The sequence below is a fragment of the Podarcis erhardii genome (genome assembly GCF_964252035.2).
Source record: "Podarcis erhardii genome assembly, chromosome: 16".
Classification (NCBI taxonomy): Eukaryota; Metazoa; Chordata; class Lepidosauria; order Squamata; family Lacertidae; genus Podarcis; species Podarcis erhardii.
The window spans coordinates 6,972,301-6,988,046 of record NC_138514.1 but is presented as its reverse complement, the minus strand read 5'-3'; the positions used below and the strand labels follow the sequence as shown (position 1 = coordinate 6,988,046).

Genomic DNA, 15,746 nt, shown 5'->3' with positions numbered 1-15,746 from the left:
GTCCATTTCTCACTGGCCTATGGGAAGCTCAAACCAGAACAACAGTACAAGAGCACTGCAAACTCCTGCTCTGCATATAAGCACAAAGTGCTGTGTGCACAGTTGTTTTCTTTTAAAGAAAGATTATGCACTTCTGCAAATGTTGAGCTTCCCCCAGATCTCTTTGATTACGACCTGCTTCCGTGTGGGAGGTACTGTTTTGGCTACAGAAGCATTGCCACTCACCCTTGAATTGGGGAAATAGAAGGGACTGTTTGAGACACAGCAACTGGCACTACCCAGTGTGACAAAATAGGTTCTGCGCTTAGAAGGTACGATGCCGAGTGGAAGGATTTGGTAACAACTGGAGAACGATGGATGAGACTGGGCTATATCTCTGAGGTGCCTCCCCTTGTTTTATAGCCTCATTGCATGGCCTTCCTAGTGTGTTATTCTACTGCTTATCAGATGCAATTCCATTGTTTGCTAAAGCTGGGATCAAGAAGGTGCAGAGCACGAGGGTGAATTTATGTGACCAGGATTAGCCATTCAGTCCAGATGAAAGTGCAAGGCCAGAACAGTCCCGACGTTTTCAGTGAGTGCTTGGTCTCTACAAGTGGTCCCTGCAACAAAAAGGTTGCAGCGTGGAAATGCTCCTGTTCAGAGGGCCAGCCAGCCATCTCCTTTTCCCAGGACAGTCCATTCCATGCCCTCCATTTGTTCAGTGTTCAAATACCTTTTCTTTTTAAATTGCATTGGTAGCCCACTTCGTGACATTAAGGTCCAACCGTCGTAAATCTGTACTTCTTCAGGCCATCTAAACTATTTGTACTGTGTTTCACCTGTTGAGTGAAAAGTTACCTAGCTAGCCAATGAAAGCCATATAGGGTAATGTGCTAGGGTGCCAGATTAGTCCTGGAGAGATCTGAGTTCAAATCTTCACTCAGGCTTACAGCTGGTGGGATGGCTAGTCTTCTAAAAGCTGCGGCTCAGCCCGCTGAAATCTGAGCACTGAGCATCTTCCACCTATCCTGTATAAAAGAGGATTGTCCTGTATTTTGGTGTAAAATGCTATGTCCTGTATTGATGCACTTTTGTCCTGTATTTCTCTCTCTGAGTGAGAGCCAGTGTGGTGTAGTGGTTAAGAGCGGTAGTCTCGTAATCTGGGGAACCGGGTTCGCTTCCTTGCTCCTCCACATGCAGCTGCTGGGTGACCTTGGGCTAGTCACACTTCTCTGAATTCTCTCAGCCTCACTCACCTTACAGAGTGTTTGTTGTGGGGGAGGAAGGGAAAGGAGAATGTTACCCAGTTTGAGACTCCTTAGGGTAGTGATAAAGCGGGATATCAAATCCAAACTGTTCTTCTCTTCCTCTGTGTGTGTGTGCGTGTGTGTGTGTGTGCCAGGTTAAGGATATTCTCCAAATGCATGAGTTTGAAAGGGTCTGTGAAATGTCATGTATTTAAGCTCTGGGTAGCCAAGCACAGACAGATTTAGAAATTTATGTGTATGTGCACGTGCGACAAATTCCAGAGGGGCCATTCTGTTAGGCTGCAATAGATTGTAATGGGTTGCTTAAAGTCACTTCAGATGGAAGCGAAAAATTGACCACCAACCACCCTGCTCCACCCTGCCCTGTATTTTTTCAGAACAAAACTACCCAAAACCACCCAAAACTAAACACCACCCACCCCATAAAGCAGCAGTCAGGAGCTTGTGATCCTCCAAATGAACTCCATCAGACAAAGTTAGCATGCCTAGGGCTCAGGGATGATGGGAGTTGTAGTCTAGCAGCATCTAGAGAGCCACAACTTCACTGCTGCCCAACCCGTCCCATTTAAACTTCACGCTTGGAATCCTTCAGCGGAATAAGTGGATCGATCTGTGTCTCTCTCGAAGCCCGCAGCGCCATAGGCTGCAACCGCGTTCCAAAGCCAGCCCATCCGGCGCATCTCCCGGGTCACATCAAAAGAAAGCATGCTAATAAGCCCCGTTGGCTGGCGCCGGCGATTGGCTGCTTCTTGGAGGGGGCGGGGTTTCGGGGGGCGGTGTCTCCGTGCCCGGGGGGGGGGGTCAAGTCCCCAAACCTCGTAGATCGTATCCGCCAGAAACAATCTTTTCCCCGGGAAAGCGCTGCTGACGAGCTTCGCGGAGGGGCCGGCCGTCGCGTGCGCGCTGCTCGTCGGAATCAGCCTCCCTTGGCCCCTTTGTGCAGGTTTTTCACCCCCCTCCCCTGCCCTTGGCTTGCAACTGATGCTGCTGATCCAGGAAGAGAAGACTGCCTCCTTGAACTGTTGAGCCCCAATCGAACTGACCATTGGGGGCGGAGAGAGGGGGCTTCTCTTTGGGGGGGCGGCGGCTTTGTTTTATCTATTTATTTATGTATTTATTTTCCCTCTGCACCTCGGGTGTTCTTTGCAAGCAGCTGAGCTGGGGACTCTGATGCACCCGTTCCAGTGGTGTAACGGTAAGCTTGTCCGACCCAGGGTGGTGGTGGTGATGATGATGATGATGATGATGATGATGATGATGATGGAGATGATGATGGAGAAACGGGCTGGCCAAAAACCAACCCCTCACCTCCCCGCTCCTTTAACACGAACAAATCACAGGCATTGCGGGCGGCCAAGTTCATTGTCCGGTCTTCGGGTGGAGATGCAGATCCTGTTGATTTTATCTTTTTTTAAACAAAAATCTGTCTCTGTAAACAAAGCTCCCCAGATTGTTTTAAAGGGACCAAAAGGAACCTGCCGGGATGGTTCGCAGGGGAGGGAGGAGAAATTGAGGGCATTCTTTCGCTCCGAGGTAAGGCTCCTTTCTTTGTTGTTACTTTGGAAACAGCGTCTTGAGGGCACCGAGTCAGGTCCAGCCCCTCCCCAAAGCATCGCGGACTCGAAAAGCCGAAAGGTTGTCCCTTTTTCCACCATGCATTAAAAATTAAAAAAACCCACACGAGAATGCTGGGAACTATAGCGTGGTAAGAGCTCTGTGAAGGGTAAACTACAGGTCCCATGATTCTTTGTGTGCAGAGGGTTGCGCTTTTAATCTATGGTATGTGTTCAGTTCAGAAGAGCTGCCAATATGGTTGGGTCCTTGCTTAACTCTTTTGTGACGTTTTAGTTGGTCTTCATAGAGGGCTTCCTCTGCTGTTAACTTTTGGGTATCCCCCCCCCTAATGGGACAACAGGGCCGCCTGTAATTTACTTTCAAATTCCATTATATGCATTGCTTTGACATACGCAATCCTATGTGTGCTTGCTCAGGAGTGAGCCCCATTGAAAATGTGTAGAATCGGAGCCTAAGGCTCTAATTCCTGCCCCACACAGTCACAAACCATTGTCTTTTTTCCAGTATATAGAATCATCGAATTGTAGAGTCGGAAGGGACCCAAGGATCATCTAGTCCAACCCCTTGCATTCCTCTTGGCTATTGGTTGTTGTGTTGTTTCCTGCAAATATCCGCCCCCAAAGCAGCTCACACCATTTTAAAAAGATAATCTAAATCAACACGGCAAAGCAAAACCACAATATCAGGATGACAATTGAAACACTAAAGCACTGAGTCAAGGGCATAATTAAAAGCAGCCATATTCCAAGAATGCCAAGTGTACCTATTGCTAAACAGTTGCTAAGTTATCCCCTCTCAAACAGGCATCTGTTTAAGCTACCAAAGTGTCTGCCCTAAGAAGGACGGGCTGGCATTGTTTTCTTTCTGCTAAAACGGGTTCCCAAAATAAACAGTGCATTTGCTCCCAGACTTTTCTTAGGCCCCCTCCCCTCCACACACATGCCTTATGGAGAGGGCAGAGATTGTCATGAAATTGCCCCAGCTGCAGAGGGGACACCATTTGCACAGCGCTTTAAAACCTCATTACAGTGTATTCATTTTTGGGGGTGTGGGGAGCGCTTCATTCAGAAGGCCTAGCAGATGGTGACTGCTTTTGTAGCAGGGCTAATGGTTAATTAAAAGGAGCAGAGCCCTGCTTGGGATGAGCCTGGATTAATTATTTCAAGTAGCTTTTGTTCTCTGACTTTCTTCTTCCTTCCTCCCCCCCCCCCCCCCAATCTCCCTTTATAGTTCCATGAAATTTAACTAGCACCCAGCCTCTGGGCCATGTGCTTCAAAGACAATGGAAGGGAAGAGGAGGAGGAGGAGGAGAGAGCTGGCTGGTTTATTTTGAGTACACACAGACACTCAGGCATCAAAGTCAGAGGCTCAATTAACCTCTTATGTCTCACTTTGCTGCTGCTTTTCCCACCATTTTTTTAAAAAAACTGTAATTGAAGCAGATCTGTAAACTGAAAGGCAGACCGAGTCCCCACACTCAAGACCATCTGTAACGACTGTACTGCTAAATACAGAACAGGAACATGGGAGCCAGTGGTGTGGTGTAGTGGTTAGAGCACTGGAAGGTCAAGGTTGAAATCAGCCTGACCTACTTCACAGGTTTGCTGTGAGGATAAGATGGGGGGGGGGACTCTGTGTGTGCCACCTTGAGCTTGGAGGAAAAGGTGGTATATAAATGAAGTAAGGAAATAAATAAATAGGAAGCTGTCTTAAGCCCTGTGGACAGCTCAGTCAGTAGCGCATGAGACTCTTAATTTCTTGGTCACAGGTTTGAGCCCCAAGTTGGGCATAACAGGGGGTTGGTCCCTTCCACTTCTACAGTTCTTCTGTGATTACATGGCCTGTTGAGCTCTGTCTCCACTGGTAGGCAGCCATTCTTCAGGGCTTCAGGTGGGGAGATGTTCTCAGCCCAATATCAGGGATTGAACCTGGGATCTTTGGTGCACAAACAAAGCAGATGCAGTACCACTGGGCTACAGCCCTATCAATTTTAAACCTCTCCGTAGGAGACTGGAGGTGCTCGTGGCTAAGTAAACCATGGTCAGTTACTTTTGGTTTCGAGAAGACTTGCAGTGTTGATAGCCAAACCGCATCACAGCTGCCTGTGGGCTGTGTCGCAATCATAATTCTTGTCCAATGTTAACCATGAATGTACTTTAATAACATTTAATCTTTGCATATGCTTCTCAATTGCTCAAAGCTTTTTGAAAGCATCAGCTAGTTGTAATCCTCATAGCAAACTTTTAAGACAGGGGTAGAACAACCTCAGGCCCAGGGAATGGATGCAGCCCCCTACTGCCCCCAGACATCTTTTTGTGACCCTCGGGACTCTTGCCAGGCCATGCCCTTCCCCTTCTTTGCACCCCGCTTAAGTATTTTTGCTTGGCTGGAATCTGCCCTTGAATTTATTTGTTTGTTTGTTTGTTTGTTTATCTATTCAATTTATATCCCACCCTGGCTCCCAAAGAAGCCCAGGGCAGCATACAAGAAGTGAAAAAGCATCTTAAAAACAATTCCAGGTGCAAACTGGAAAAGATTTCAATTCAAAAGGCTTGTTGGAAGAGGAAGGCCAACCAGACAAGAGAGAGGGTGCCTGCCTAATATTCAAGGGGATGGAATTCCAAAGGATAGGGGCCACCACACAAAAGGCTCAATTCCTACTTTGTGTGAAACAGAGCAGAAGATCCTGGAGTTAGCATTCTGATTCCCCATATTGCAGATGGAGGGGGGGGGGCAGAGGCTGAGCTCGCATCCAAACATTTAAAATACTGTCATGCCACAAGTCATGGGTTCCCCCAAAGAACCTGTCAACCGGGTAGTTCCTGGTGCTGGTACCAACAACAAGGCCTCACCTGCTGATTGTTGGACCCATAAGTATGGTGTAGCAGACCCATGCTCAAATCTTCTTATTCTCCCAAGCACCTCAGGGGTAGCAAGCATAATTCCTCTCCTCATTTTAGCTTCACATCAGCCTTGTGAGGTAGGTAAACCTTAGAGAATGCGACAAGCCTGACGTCAGACCAGTGAGTTTCATGCCTGCGTGGGGATTTGAACCCAGTCTTAGAACAGCGCTCTGACCACTACACCACATAGCCTAACTACTTGCTCAACACTACTTGAGCAGAGCTTTGACAACACTGGTGTTTAACCCTATTCCCCCACCCCAGCCATTTCCCTGATCTAAATCACACACACATCCACTGAAAGTGTTATTAGGTCAGCTGTGCCTGCAGTTATCTGGAGCACGTCTGTGTGTGTATTTTGCTTTCTTCAAGCAAAACAAACAGCATCTTTGGAGGAACTGTCCGAGTTAAGAAAATCGCACAGTGATGAAAGTTTAAAGCAGTGATTGGGGAACCTGTGTTCCTCCAGATTTTGTTGCTGTTATTTTAATTTGTTACATGTCCCTTACTCTAAGGCAGGGGTCGGCAACCCACGGCTCCGGAGCCGCATATGGCTCTTTTACACCTTTGCCGCGGCTCCGGGGCGGATACTAGCAAGGGGAGGAGGCGCATTGTGCGCCCCGACACTCCCCACTGTGGCGGGCACTGTACTGGCTGTGACGTCGCATGGGGCCAGTGCGTGCGTTAGTCACGCACCATCCCGACGTCACCTTCCCACCCATCCGCCCACTACATTGTAAGGGGCATGTACGCTGGTCACTGCATTGAAAGGGGAGTGAAGAACATTGTTAATTTAACGTTTATTTCTATGAGGAGGAGTAATTCTGAGGGGTCAAACAAAGAAATAATAAAAAGTGACAAAAAAGTTATTTTTATAATGACGAGTTTTGCGGCTCCCAGTTTTTTTTTCTTCGGAAACGGGTCCAAGTGGCTCTTTTTGTCTTAAAGGTTACAGACCCCTGATCTAAGGTCTCAGGGTGAGTTACAGAAATTTAAAATACTGTTTAAAGCAGTTTTAAAACAGTGTCACCAAAACAAAAAGAAAAACAACAGTTTGGGCAGTGGTTGGAGTATAATCATCATTCCCTCCCCATGTAGTGATTTGGTCTGAACCAAATCAAAGCTTCCCCTGGCCACTTTAAAGTTGTTTTAGTTTTGTTTTAAAAAGCAGATTTTATTAAGGATCACCCACGTCACTTCTCATTTGGTTCTTGGGAACGGGGCAGTGCATCTTATAAGCATGTGCTATTAATAATTAAGAATTCTAGTCTATAAACCCTGAACTCTAGGGAGCAAATGGATTTTTAAGGGATGTACTCAGCCTAGTTGTAAATCATGCGTCTTGAACGCAAAAGGCTCCAGGTTTTCTCCCACGCCTCTCCATTTCAGAACGGGTATGTAGGAAGTGGTGGAAAGGCCTTCTCTTTGCCTGAGACCCTGGACGTCTGCAGCCTGTCAGAGGATATCAGTGCCTTCCCCAATCCAGTGCCTTCCAGATGTTTTTGGGCCACAGCTCCCATCGCCCGTGAGCATTGGCCAAGTTGGCTGGAGCTGTTAGGGATTGTAGTCCACAACACCTGGAGTGCAGAGGTGATGCTGATAAACTTTCAGTGTTCCTATTAAGATGGTCCTGGGACCATCCTCTAAGCCAGGGGTGGAGAACTGGTGACCCTCCAGATGTTGCTGGACCCATCAGCATGGCTAATTGCCAGACATGATGGAAGCTGCAGTCCAGAAACATCTGGAAGGCCAGAGGCCAGTTGTCTTCTAAGGCAATGGGAGGGAATTCTAGGCCTGGGAACCAAATGTGGCCCTCTCTGTCTGGCCCTTGGGACTCTCCCCGGGCTACACAACCTCTGCCAGCCATAGCCCCCTCCCCCAGCCCTGCTTCATGCTTTCCTTGAGTGTTTTTGCCTGGCTGGAATGTGCCTTTGAACTCAGATGAAGCTTTTTCCTTGTCTGGCTGGAGCATAGCGAGAGGTGTCTGTCTGTACAAAGATACCGCTACCTATTTCATCAGTTGCTCCATTCACTTTCGCCTCTGGCCCCCAGGCAGGTTCAGCCCCCTCTCTAAGCAGATGCAATCTACACAGCTAAAGAGTCCTCCTCTCTCTTCCTGCTGTTGCTTTTGTGTTCCTTTGCATGCAAGCTTTTCTCAGCCACATTTTTTTCAAAGGCAAACAAAATCTTGGGTTGGATTCAGTGCTGAGCTTTGACAGTGGCAAAGGTGCATGGGTTGGGGCCACCCAAAGCTTAATTTGCACCAAATTCCTGTGCGCGCATCTACTCTTAAGTAAGTCCATGGGGCTTAATCCCAAGCAAGGTTGTCTTTGTTTTGTTTTGTTAGTTTAATGTGTTAGTGTTATGTAGTGTTTGTGTATTGTATTGTATTGTATTGTATTGTATTGTTCTTTTTTTTTTTTGTAGTGTTTAAATTGTTGGAAAAGTAATAAATATTATTAAAAAAAAAAATCCCAGGCAAGGTTGGCAGAGCATTTTAACCTCAGGATGCAGACATTTAAAATCCCCAGTGATTTATTCAGACTGCAATCTGCAACTCCAGATTATTTACCGTATTTTTTGCTCTATAAGACTCACTTTTTCCCTCCTAAAAAGTAAGGGGAAATGTGTGTGTGTCTTATGGAGCGAATGCAGGCTACACAGCTATCCCAGAAGCCAGAACAGCAAGAGGGATTGCTGCTTTCACTGCGCAGCGATCCCTCTTGCTGTTCTGGCTTCTGAGATTCAGAATATTTTTTTTCTTGTTTTCTTCCTCCAAAAACTAGGTGCGTCTTGTGGACTGGTGCATCTTATAGGGTGAAAAAATACAGTATCTATTTCATTCATTACATTTATATCTCACCTTTTCCTTCAAGGAGCTCAAGTACATGGTTCTCCTCACCATTTTTTAAAATCCTCACAACAACCCTGTGAGGTAGGTTAGGCTGAGAGATGGTAACTGGCCCAAAGTCACCCAGTGTGCTTTATAGCTGAGTGGGAATTTGAACCCTGGTCTTCCAGCTCCTAGTCCAGTACTCTAACCATTATACCACACTGTCTCTCTCAAGATTAAATCATGAACTAGGAACTGCAGGGGAAGGGATAGCTCATTCGTAGGGCAGGTGCTTTGCATCCAGGTTTGATCCTCAGCACCTCCATTTTGGGGGATGGGGAAAGCAACCCAGCAATTAATGCGGAAGGTCTCTGCCTGAAAACCCCAGAGAGCTGCTGCCAGTCAGAGTAGGAACATAGGAGGCTGCCTTATACTGAGTCACACGATTGATCCATCTACCTCGGTATTGTCTACACAGACTGACAGCAGCTTTTTAGGGTTTCAAACAGGATTTTCTCCCAGCTCTACCTGGACACGCCAGGGATCGAACCTCATTTGTCAGTTTGTCTGTAGAGAACAGGCACCATCTTCTCCCTGTCAGGAAACCCAGTTGCAGCTGCTGCTCACCCCCACACAAAGTCCTTTACATAAACCCCTAGTTTCGTTCCAGTTTCTCGCTTTCTGTGTTGTGTGGGGTTTAGCTTCTCTAGCTGCATCAGTGAGCTGACTCTCCAGGTGAACCGTTCGCTTCCATGAAGCAGGTGACCTACGGGAAGAGGGAGAATGCTGCAAATAGCTCATGGACTCCATCAGAGTTTCTCACAAAGCAGATCCTCTCCCTCTTCTTCACGTACCTGCTGTTAATCGTAGACTTTGGAGTAAATGGCCATATTTGGGAGGTTGGGGCTTTTTTGATGGTAATGTTTATTTGCTTCACTTCAAAATGTGGTAAGCCAGCCTTGTTGAAGAATCATAGAATCGTAGGATTGTAGAGTTGCAAGGGACCCCATGAGTAATTTAGTCCAACCCTCCACAATACAGGAATCCTGCCCTGAGTGGGATTGACCCACCAACCTTCTGGTGAGCAGCCAGACCCACTGACCCACTGTGCCCCTGATTTGAGAGCTGGGAACATCTCCTGTCTGAAACTCTAGGGAGCCACTGCCAGACAATGTAGATTGCGCCTCTGATTTTGTTTATACTGAAAGTATGTTGGATTGTGGGTGACCCCTTTGAAGGTGACTACAACTAATCCAGAATGCGGCAGCTAGACTGGTGACTGGGAGCGGCCGCCAAGACCACATAACACTGGTCTTAAAAGACCTACATTGGCTCCTAGTACATTTCCAAGTACAATTCAAAGTGATGGTGCTGACCTTTAAAGCCCTAAACGGCCTCGGTCCAGTTTATCTGAAGGAGCGTCTCCACCCCCATTGTTCTACCCGGACACTGAGGTCCAGCGCTGAGGGCCTTCTGGCGGTTCCCTGCCTGCGACAAGGCAAGTTACAGGGAACCAGGCAGAGGGCCTTCTCGGTAGTGGCACCTGCCCTGTGGAACGTCCTCCCACCAGATGTCAAAGAGAACAACAACTACCAGACTTTTAGAAGACATCTGAAGGCAGCCCTGTTTAGGGAAGCTTTTAATGTTTGATGTATTACGGTATTTTAATATTTTGTTGGAAGCTGCCCAGAGTGGGCTGGGGAAGCCCAGCCAGATTAGCAGGGTATAAACAATATATTATTATTAGTATTATTAGTATTATTACAGCAGTCTGTCCCCCCCCCGCCCCCGTCTGATACACAGAGCACCTTCCTAGCACTAAATTGAAACAAATAGCATTATTTTTCTGCTGGGAGTGGTTTCACCCTTAAAAAAAAGCCAAGTTAGGGAACATCTAGCCCATGGGCCAATCTTGGGTTCCTGCCAGGAGTTCCAATTTGAAGCTGCTCACCTGAAATCACGCCCACCTGTCTGACATCACCCAGATGGGCAGCTGATGGGATGGAACAGGGTGGTGGATCCTGCAGAAAGCTTGACTGGACCACTTGCCCATCAGCTGATTGTGGGAATGGGGGCATGCAACCCTGCCCTATTCAGCTGTGCATGCAGCTGATCCCTGCACAAAGCAGGATCAACCCCCTTGCACATTACTCGATGCGTTGGGAAGTCAGTCTTGCCTTTTTGGGTGCAAGAGATTCCCAAGCACCTGACCTCCAGGGTTTTGCCAGGCTTCCCTCTCCAGTGGTTGGCAGGTGTGTTGCCCTCCCCACTTGTCAGAGTTGGCCTGCAGGGGTGGGGCCGGATAAGCAGTAAAAACATAATAGGGGGAAAAAAACAATTTAAAATACAGGTTAAAATGCAGCCTCATCCAAACCATAAGGGGAGGGAAACATAAGACAGGCAGAACAGCTCTGTCTTGCAGGCCCTGCGGAAAGATGTCAAGTCCCACAGGGCCCTAGTCTCTTGTGACAGAGCATTCCACCAAGTTGGGGCCAGTACTGAAAAGGCCCTGGCCCTAGTTGAGACCAATCTAACCACCTTGCGACCTGGGACTTCCAAAGTGTTGTCATTTGTAGACCTTAAGGCCCTCCATGGGACATACCAGGAGAGGCAGTCCCGTAGGTATGTGGGTCCTAGGCCGCATAGGGCTTTAAAGGTCAAAACCAGCACCTTAAACCTGACCCTATACTCCACCGGGAGCCAGTGCAGTTGGTAAAGCACTGGATGAATGTGATCCCGCAGCAAGGACCCCGTAAGGAGCCTCGCCGTGGCATTCTGCACCCGCTGGAGTTTCTGGGGCAAGGGCAGCCCCGCATAGAGTGAGTTACAATAATCAAGCCTGGAGGTGACTGTCGCATGGATCACTGTGGCCAGATCAGGGCGAGAAAGGTAAGGGACCAATGTAGAAAAGAAGAATGCTCTGCTAGGGACCTGAAGCAACCGAGCCCCTGAGGCTTTCTGGGCTCCATGAAGGCAGGAGAAAAAGGAGCAGGAGATTAGCTCTGACAAGTCTTTCATGAGCACAGGAGCTACGTCAAGAAAGCTTGATGCATTTCAGGCTCTTAAGGATCCAACTCCTGCGCCAAGTGGCAATACTTTTGTAGCTGAAGTAGCACCAGTCATGCACAAGAGGGAGATAGCAGCAGACTTCTGGGGAACCCTATAAACAACGCTTGGGACCCCCTCTCTAAAACAACCTACTTGGCAGCCACGGAATGCTAAATGCATGTTGGACGGATGAGAATGACAGAAAAATTGGGTGGGTGGAATGGAGTATTTCGGGAAAGGGAGTAGCTAGCTGGAACCCTGAACAGGACAACTCCATGCTGCAACATCTTGTTGCAGGTCCCTTGCATAGCATCCACCAGAAACTGGGAAACAATTCAGCTTGTCTGCACAGGCAGTTTGTGAATTAGAATTAGGTTCTTAGAATTATGAACAAGTTACTAGAATGGGTTTGCTTCAACAGCTTCAATATAGACACCTTTTATCTTCTTTTAAGCTTTCAGAGCAGCACTGAGTATGATAGTAACGCTTAGTGCCAAGTTTTCTTTGTCTACAGGAACTAATGATTAAAAATAATAATAATAAAACTACAGTCATCCAGATTTTTGATCCACTGCCACCTGGCTTGCTCCACGTTTTGAAAGTTCTCCAGCAGGCAAATGAATTGCAATTCCTGACAGCTTCATGAAGCACTCCCAGCACCCAGAGAATAGGTCCAGGACTCCTGGATGAAAAAATAGCCATGTGCCTTTGCCTCGAGCGGAGCTGTAGAATCAGATGGCACTTGTGTGGCAAGAGTCCTATTGGCCTGACCTTCACCTCCGGCAGCAGAGTGTGTCTGCCACTTGCCTGCTTAAGCCTCAAAGCTTTATAACTTTCTGCTAAATAAGCAAACTGAGCCTGGGAGCTGAAAATGGCTGTTGTAAGGGGAAATCCGGGGAAGCTTTTGTTAGTGGGATGGCTTGGGTGACCAGACACAGGGTTGCAGAGATAATTTGTATTAGCATGCTGTTAAAAAAAAAAAATAGATTTGATTTGATTGCTAAGTCCTGCAAACCAAAAGTCTGTTAAAGGCAGAGCTGCAGGGGCTGGTTGAAACAATGACAGCCGTGCAGGGGTTGGTGGCGGTTAATGAATTGAAATTGAATCCTGACAAGACAGAAGTACTGTTTCTGGGAGACAGGGGGTAGGCAGGTGTGGGGGGCTCTCTAGTCCTGAGTGGGGTAAATGTGCCCCTAAAGCAGGGGTAGGCAACCTAAGGCCCGTGGGCCGGATGCGGCCCCATCGCCTTCTCAATCTGGCCTGCGGACAGTCTGGGAATCAGCGTGTTTTTACATGAGTAGAATGTTTCCTTTTATTTAAAATGCATCTCTGGGTTATTTGTGGGGCCTGCCTGGTGTTTTTACATGAGTAGAATGTGTGCTTTTATTTAAAATGCATCTCTGGGTTATTCGTGGGGCATAGGAATTCGTTCATTTCCCCCCCCCCCCAAAAAAAAATATATATTCTGGCCTACCACATGGTCTGAGGGACGGTGGACCGGCCCACAGCTGAAAAAGTTTGCTGACCCCTGCCCTAAAGGATCAGATATGCATCCTGGCAGACATTTTGGACTCACAGCTGTCCAGGGAAGTGCAGGCCAACTCTGTGTCCAAGACGGCTGTCTACCAGTTCCATCTGGTACTCAGGGTGAGACCCTGCCTGCCCGCGCCCTGTATCGCAAGAGTAGTACATAACTCTGGTTATCTCCCGCTTGGACTGCTACAATGCACTCTTATGTGGGGATACCTTTGAAGGTGACTTAGAAACTACAACTAATCCAGAATGCAGCAGCTAGGCTGATGACTGGGAGCGGCCGCCGGGACCATATAACACTGGTCCTAAGATTGGCTCCTAGTACGTTTCCAAGCACATTTCGAAGTGCTGACCTTTAAAGCCCTAAACAGCCTCAGCCCAGTATACCTGAAGGAGCGTCTCCACCCCCATCGCTCAGCCCGGACACTGAGGTCCAGCTCCGAGGGCCTTCTGGCGGTTCCCTCACCGCGAGAAATGAAGTTACAGGGAACCAGGTGGAGGAGCTTCTCAGGAGTCACACCCAGCCTGTAGAATGCCCTCCTGGCAGATGTCAACTATATAAATTTTCATAGACATCTGAAGGCAGTCCTGTTTCAGGAAGCTTTTAATCTTTGATGGTGTTGTGTGTGTGTATGTTTGTTTGTTTTGTTGCTTTGTTTTATTTGTATTGTTGGAAGCCGCCTGGAGTGACAGGGGCAACCCAGTCAGATGGACAGGGTATAAGAAATTTTATTATTGTTATTATTATTATTACTACCATGTTGTTAGGACTCCAACTTCCGCCAGCCTCAGGAAGGATTGCCCAATGGTCAGGGCTAATGGGAGTTGCAGTCCAGCAACCTATTGAGTGGCTGGGGCACAGCTTAGCCATATCTCTTGAGGCAGGAGAAAGCCGCAGTGCCTTAAATAACAGTATATAACTCAAAAGGGACCTGCAACAAAATGTTGCAGTATGGAATGCTTTGTTTAGCAGTCCAGCCAGTCAGTAAACCATGCCCTCACACATATACATGTTTTCCATCCAGAGATGTAATGGGCCTTTTCTGCAGTGGCTCCTCATTCCATTCAGGGCTGGAAGAGGCCCTTGTCTGAAACCATGGAGAGCCCATCAGCTTAGAATCAACAATATTGAGCTAGACTAATAGTTTAATTTTTCTTAAGGCAGCTTCAGAATTTTGGGGGAGTTGGCCATGTGGATTTCTTGCGCACAGCAATCATGGTACGTTGGTCTTCCTTTATGTCACTGCAACAGCCCACTTTGTTTTTCTGCCTCTGATTTTCCCTGCCGATTTTCATTTATTCCCCCCCCCCCCCTTTAAAGACGTCCAAACAATATCTAGGTCGCTGCACTACGTAATGCTGCTGAATTTTCTTGTTGCCTCAAAATGGGCGGCTTCTAGCTGTTCGTTTTTTCCATATTAGCAGAGAAGGGTTCGCTGTGGAGAAACAATTGAGCAAAGAACCCCAGCTTTGTAAACTGGTCCTTGCTGTTGCTTCTGTGTGGATGTCTCGAGTTCTAAGTATATTTTTTTCATTGAGTGACGATGCTTGTTAGAATGAGAGCCAGTCTGGCATAGTGGTTAGAGGGCTGGCCTAGGATATGGATGGCTAGGGTTCAAATCTCACTCAGCCATGAGACTCACTGGGTGACTATGGGCCAGTCACAGTCTCTCAGCCTAACCTGCCTCACAGGGTTGTTGTGAGATGAGGATAAAATGGGGAAGAGAGCCATGTAAACCACATTGGGGGAAAGGTGGGATAGAAATGTGATGATGATGATGATGATGATGATAATTTATACCCCACCCATCTGGCTGGGTTTCCCCAGCCACTCTGGGCAGCTTCCAACACAATATAAAATACAGTAATGCCTCAAACATTAAAAGCTTCCCTGTTTAAACAGGGCTGCCTTCAGATGTCGTCTAAAAGTCTGGTAGTTGTTGTTCTCTTTGACATCTGGTGGGAGGGCGTTCCACAGGGCGGGTGCCACTACCGAGAAGGCCCTCTGCCTGGTTCCCTGTAACTTGGCTTCTCGCAGTGGGGGAACTGCCAGAAGGCCCTTGGCACTAAACCTCAGTGTCCGGGCAGAACGATGGGGGTGGAGACGCTCCTTCAGATATACTGAACCGAGGCCATTTAGGGCTTTAAAGGTCAGCACCAAAAGCCCAAAACACCAGCTCCTGCCCTCTCAGTCAGTTCAGGATCAATGGTCAGTATTCAGCTAACCTGCACCATCTGTGCAAGGATTTCTACTTGCACAGCAGAACCTTTCCACCACTAGGGGTTCGGGGAACCCTTAGAACAGATTTGTGGGGTTTGGGAAAGGAGAGAGGGAGGAAGTTTCTTTGCACAAGCAGAAATCTTTGTGCGTGCTGAACGCTCTCTTAGCACTACAATAGCTTCTATCCAATAGCTTGAATTTTGCAGTCTTCAGCTACAGGAAACATCTGGCAATTGCGTATCTCCATATTGGCTATAAACATCCACTGTGGGCCCACATACGCCATCAAGAGTTTAGTGACTTTCTTTATATGATTATGTACATGCTTCCAAAGGGATAGATGGAGGGGATTATAACTCTAAAGACTGGATCGCAAATACAGA

The 15,746-nt window shown here is 47.6% G+C and overlaps 1 protein-coding gene and 1 long non-coding RNA gene across 3 annotated transcripts in view; one reads left to right on the top strand and one right to left on the bottom strand.

Moving 5' to 3' along the window:
- LOC309331316 overlaps positions 1-15,746 on the bottom strand; it is a 460,753-nt gene that overhangs the window by 415,665 nt on the left and 29,342 nt on the right. The window lies entirely within an intron of this gene.
- Positions 2,063-15,746, top strand: part of RNF122 (ring finger protein 122) — a 34,996-nt gene continuing 21,312 nt past the window's right edge. For both annotated transcript variants that reach the window (XM_081843405.1, XM_081843404.1), the window contains exon 1: positions 2,063-2,445. In XM_081843405.1, the coding sequence (XP_081699531.1) occupies positions 2,421-2,445 (25 nt within the window). In that variant the 5' untranslated portion in view covers positions 2,063-2,420. The remainder of the gene's footprint in view (positions 2,446-15,746) is intronic.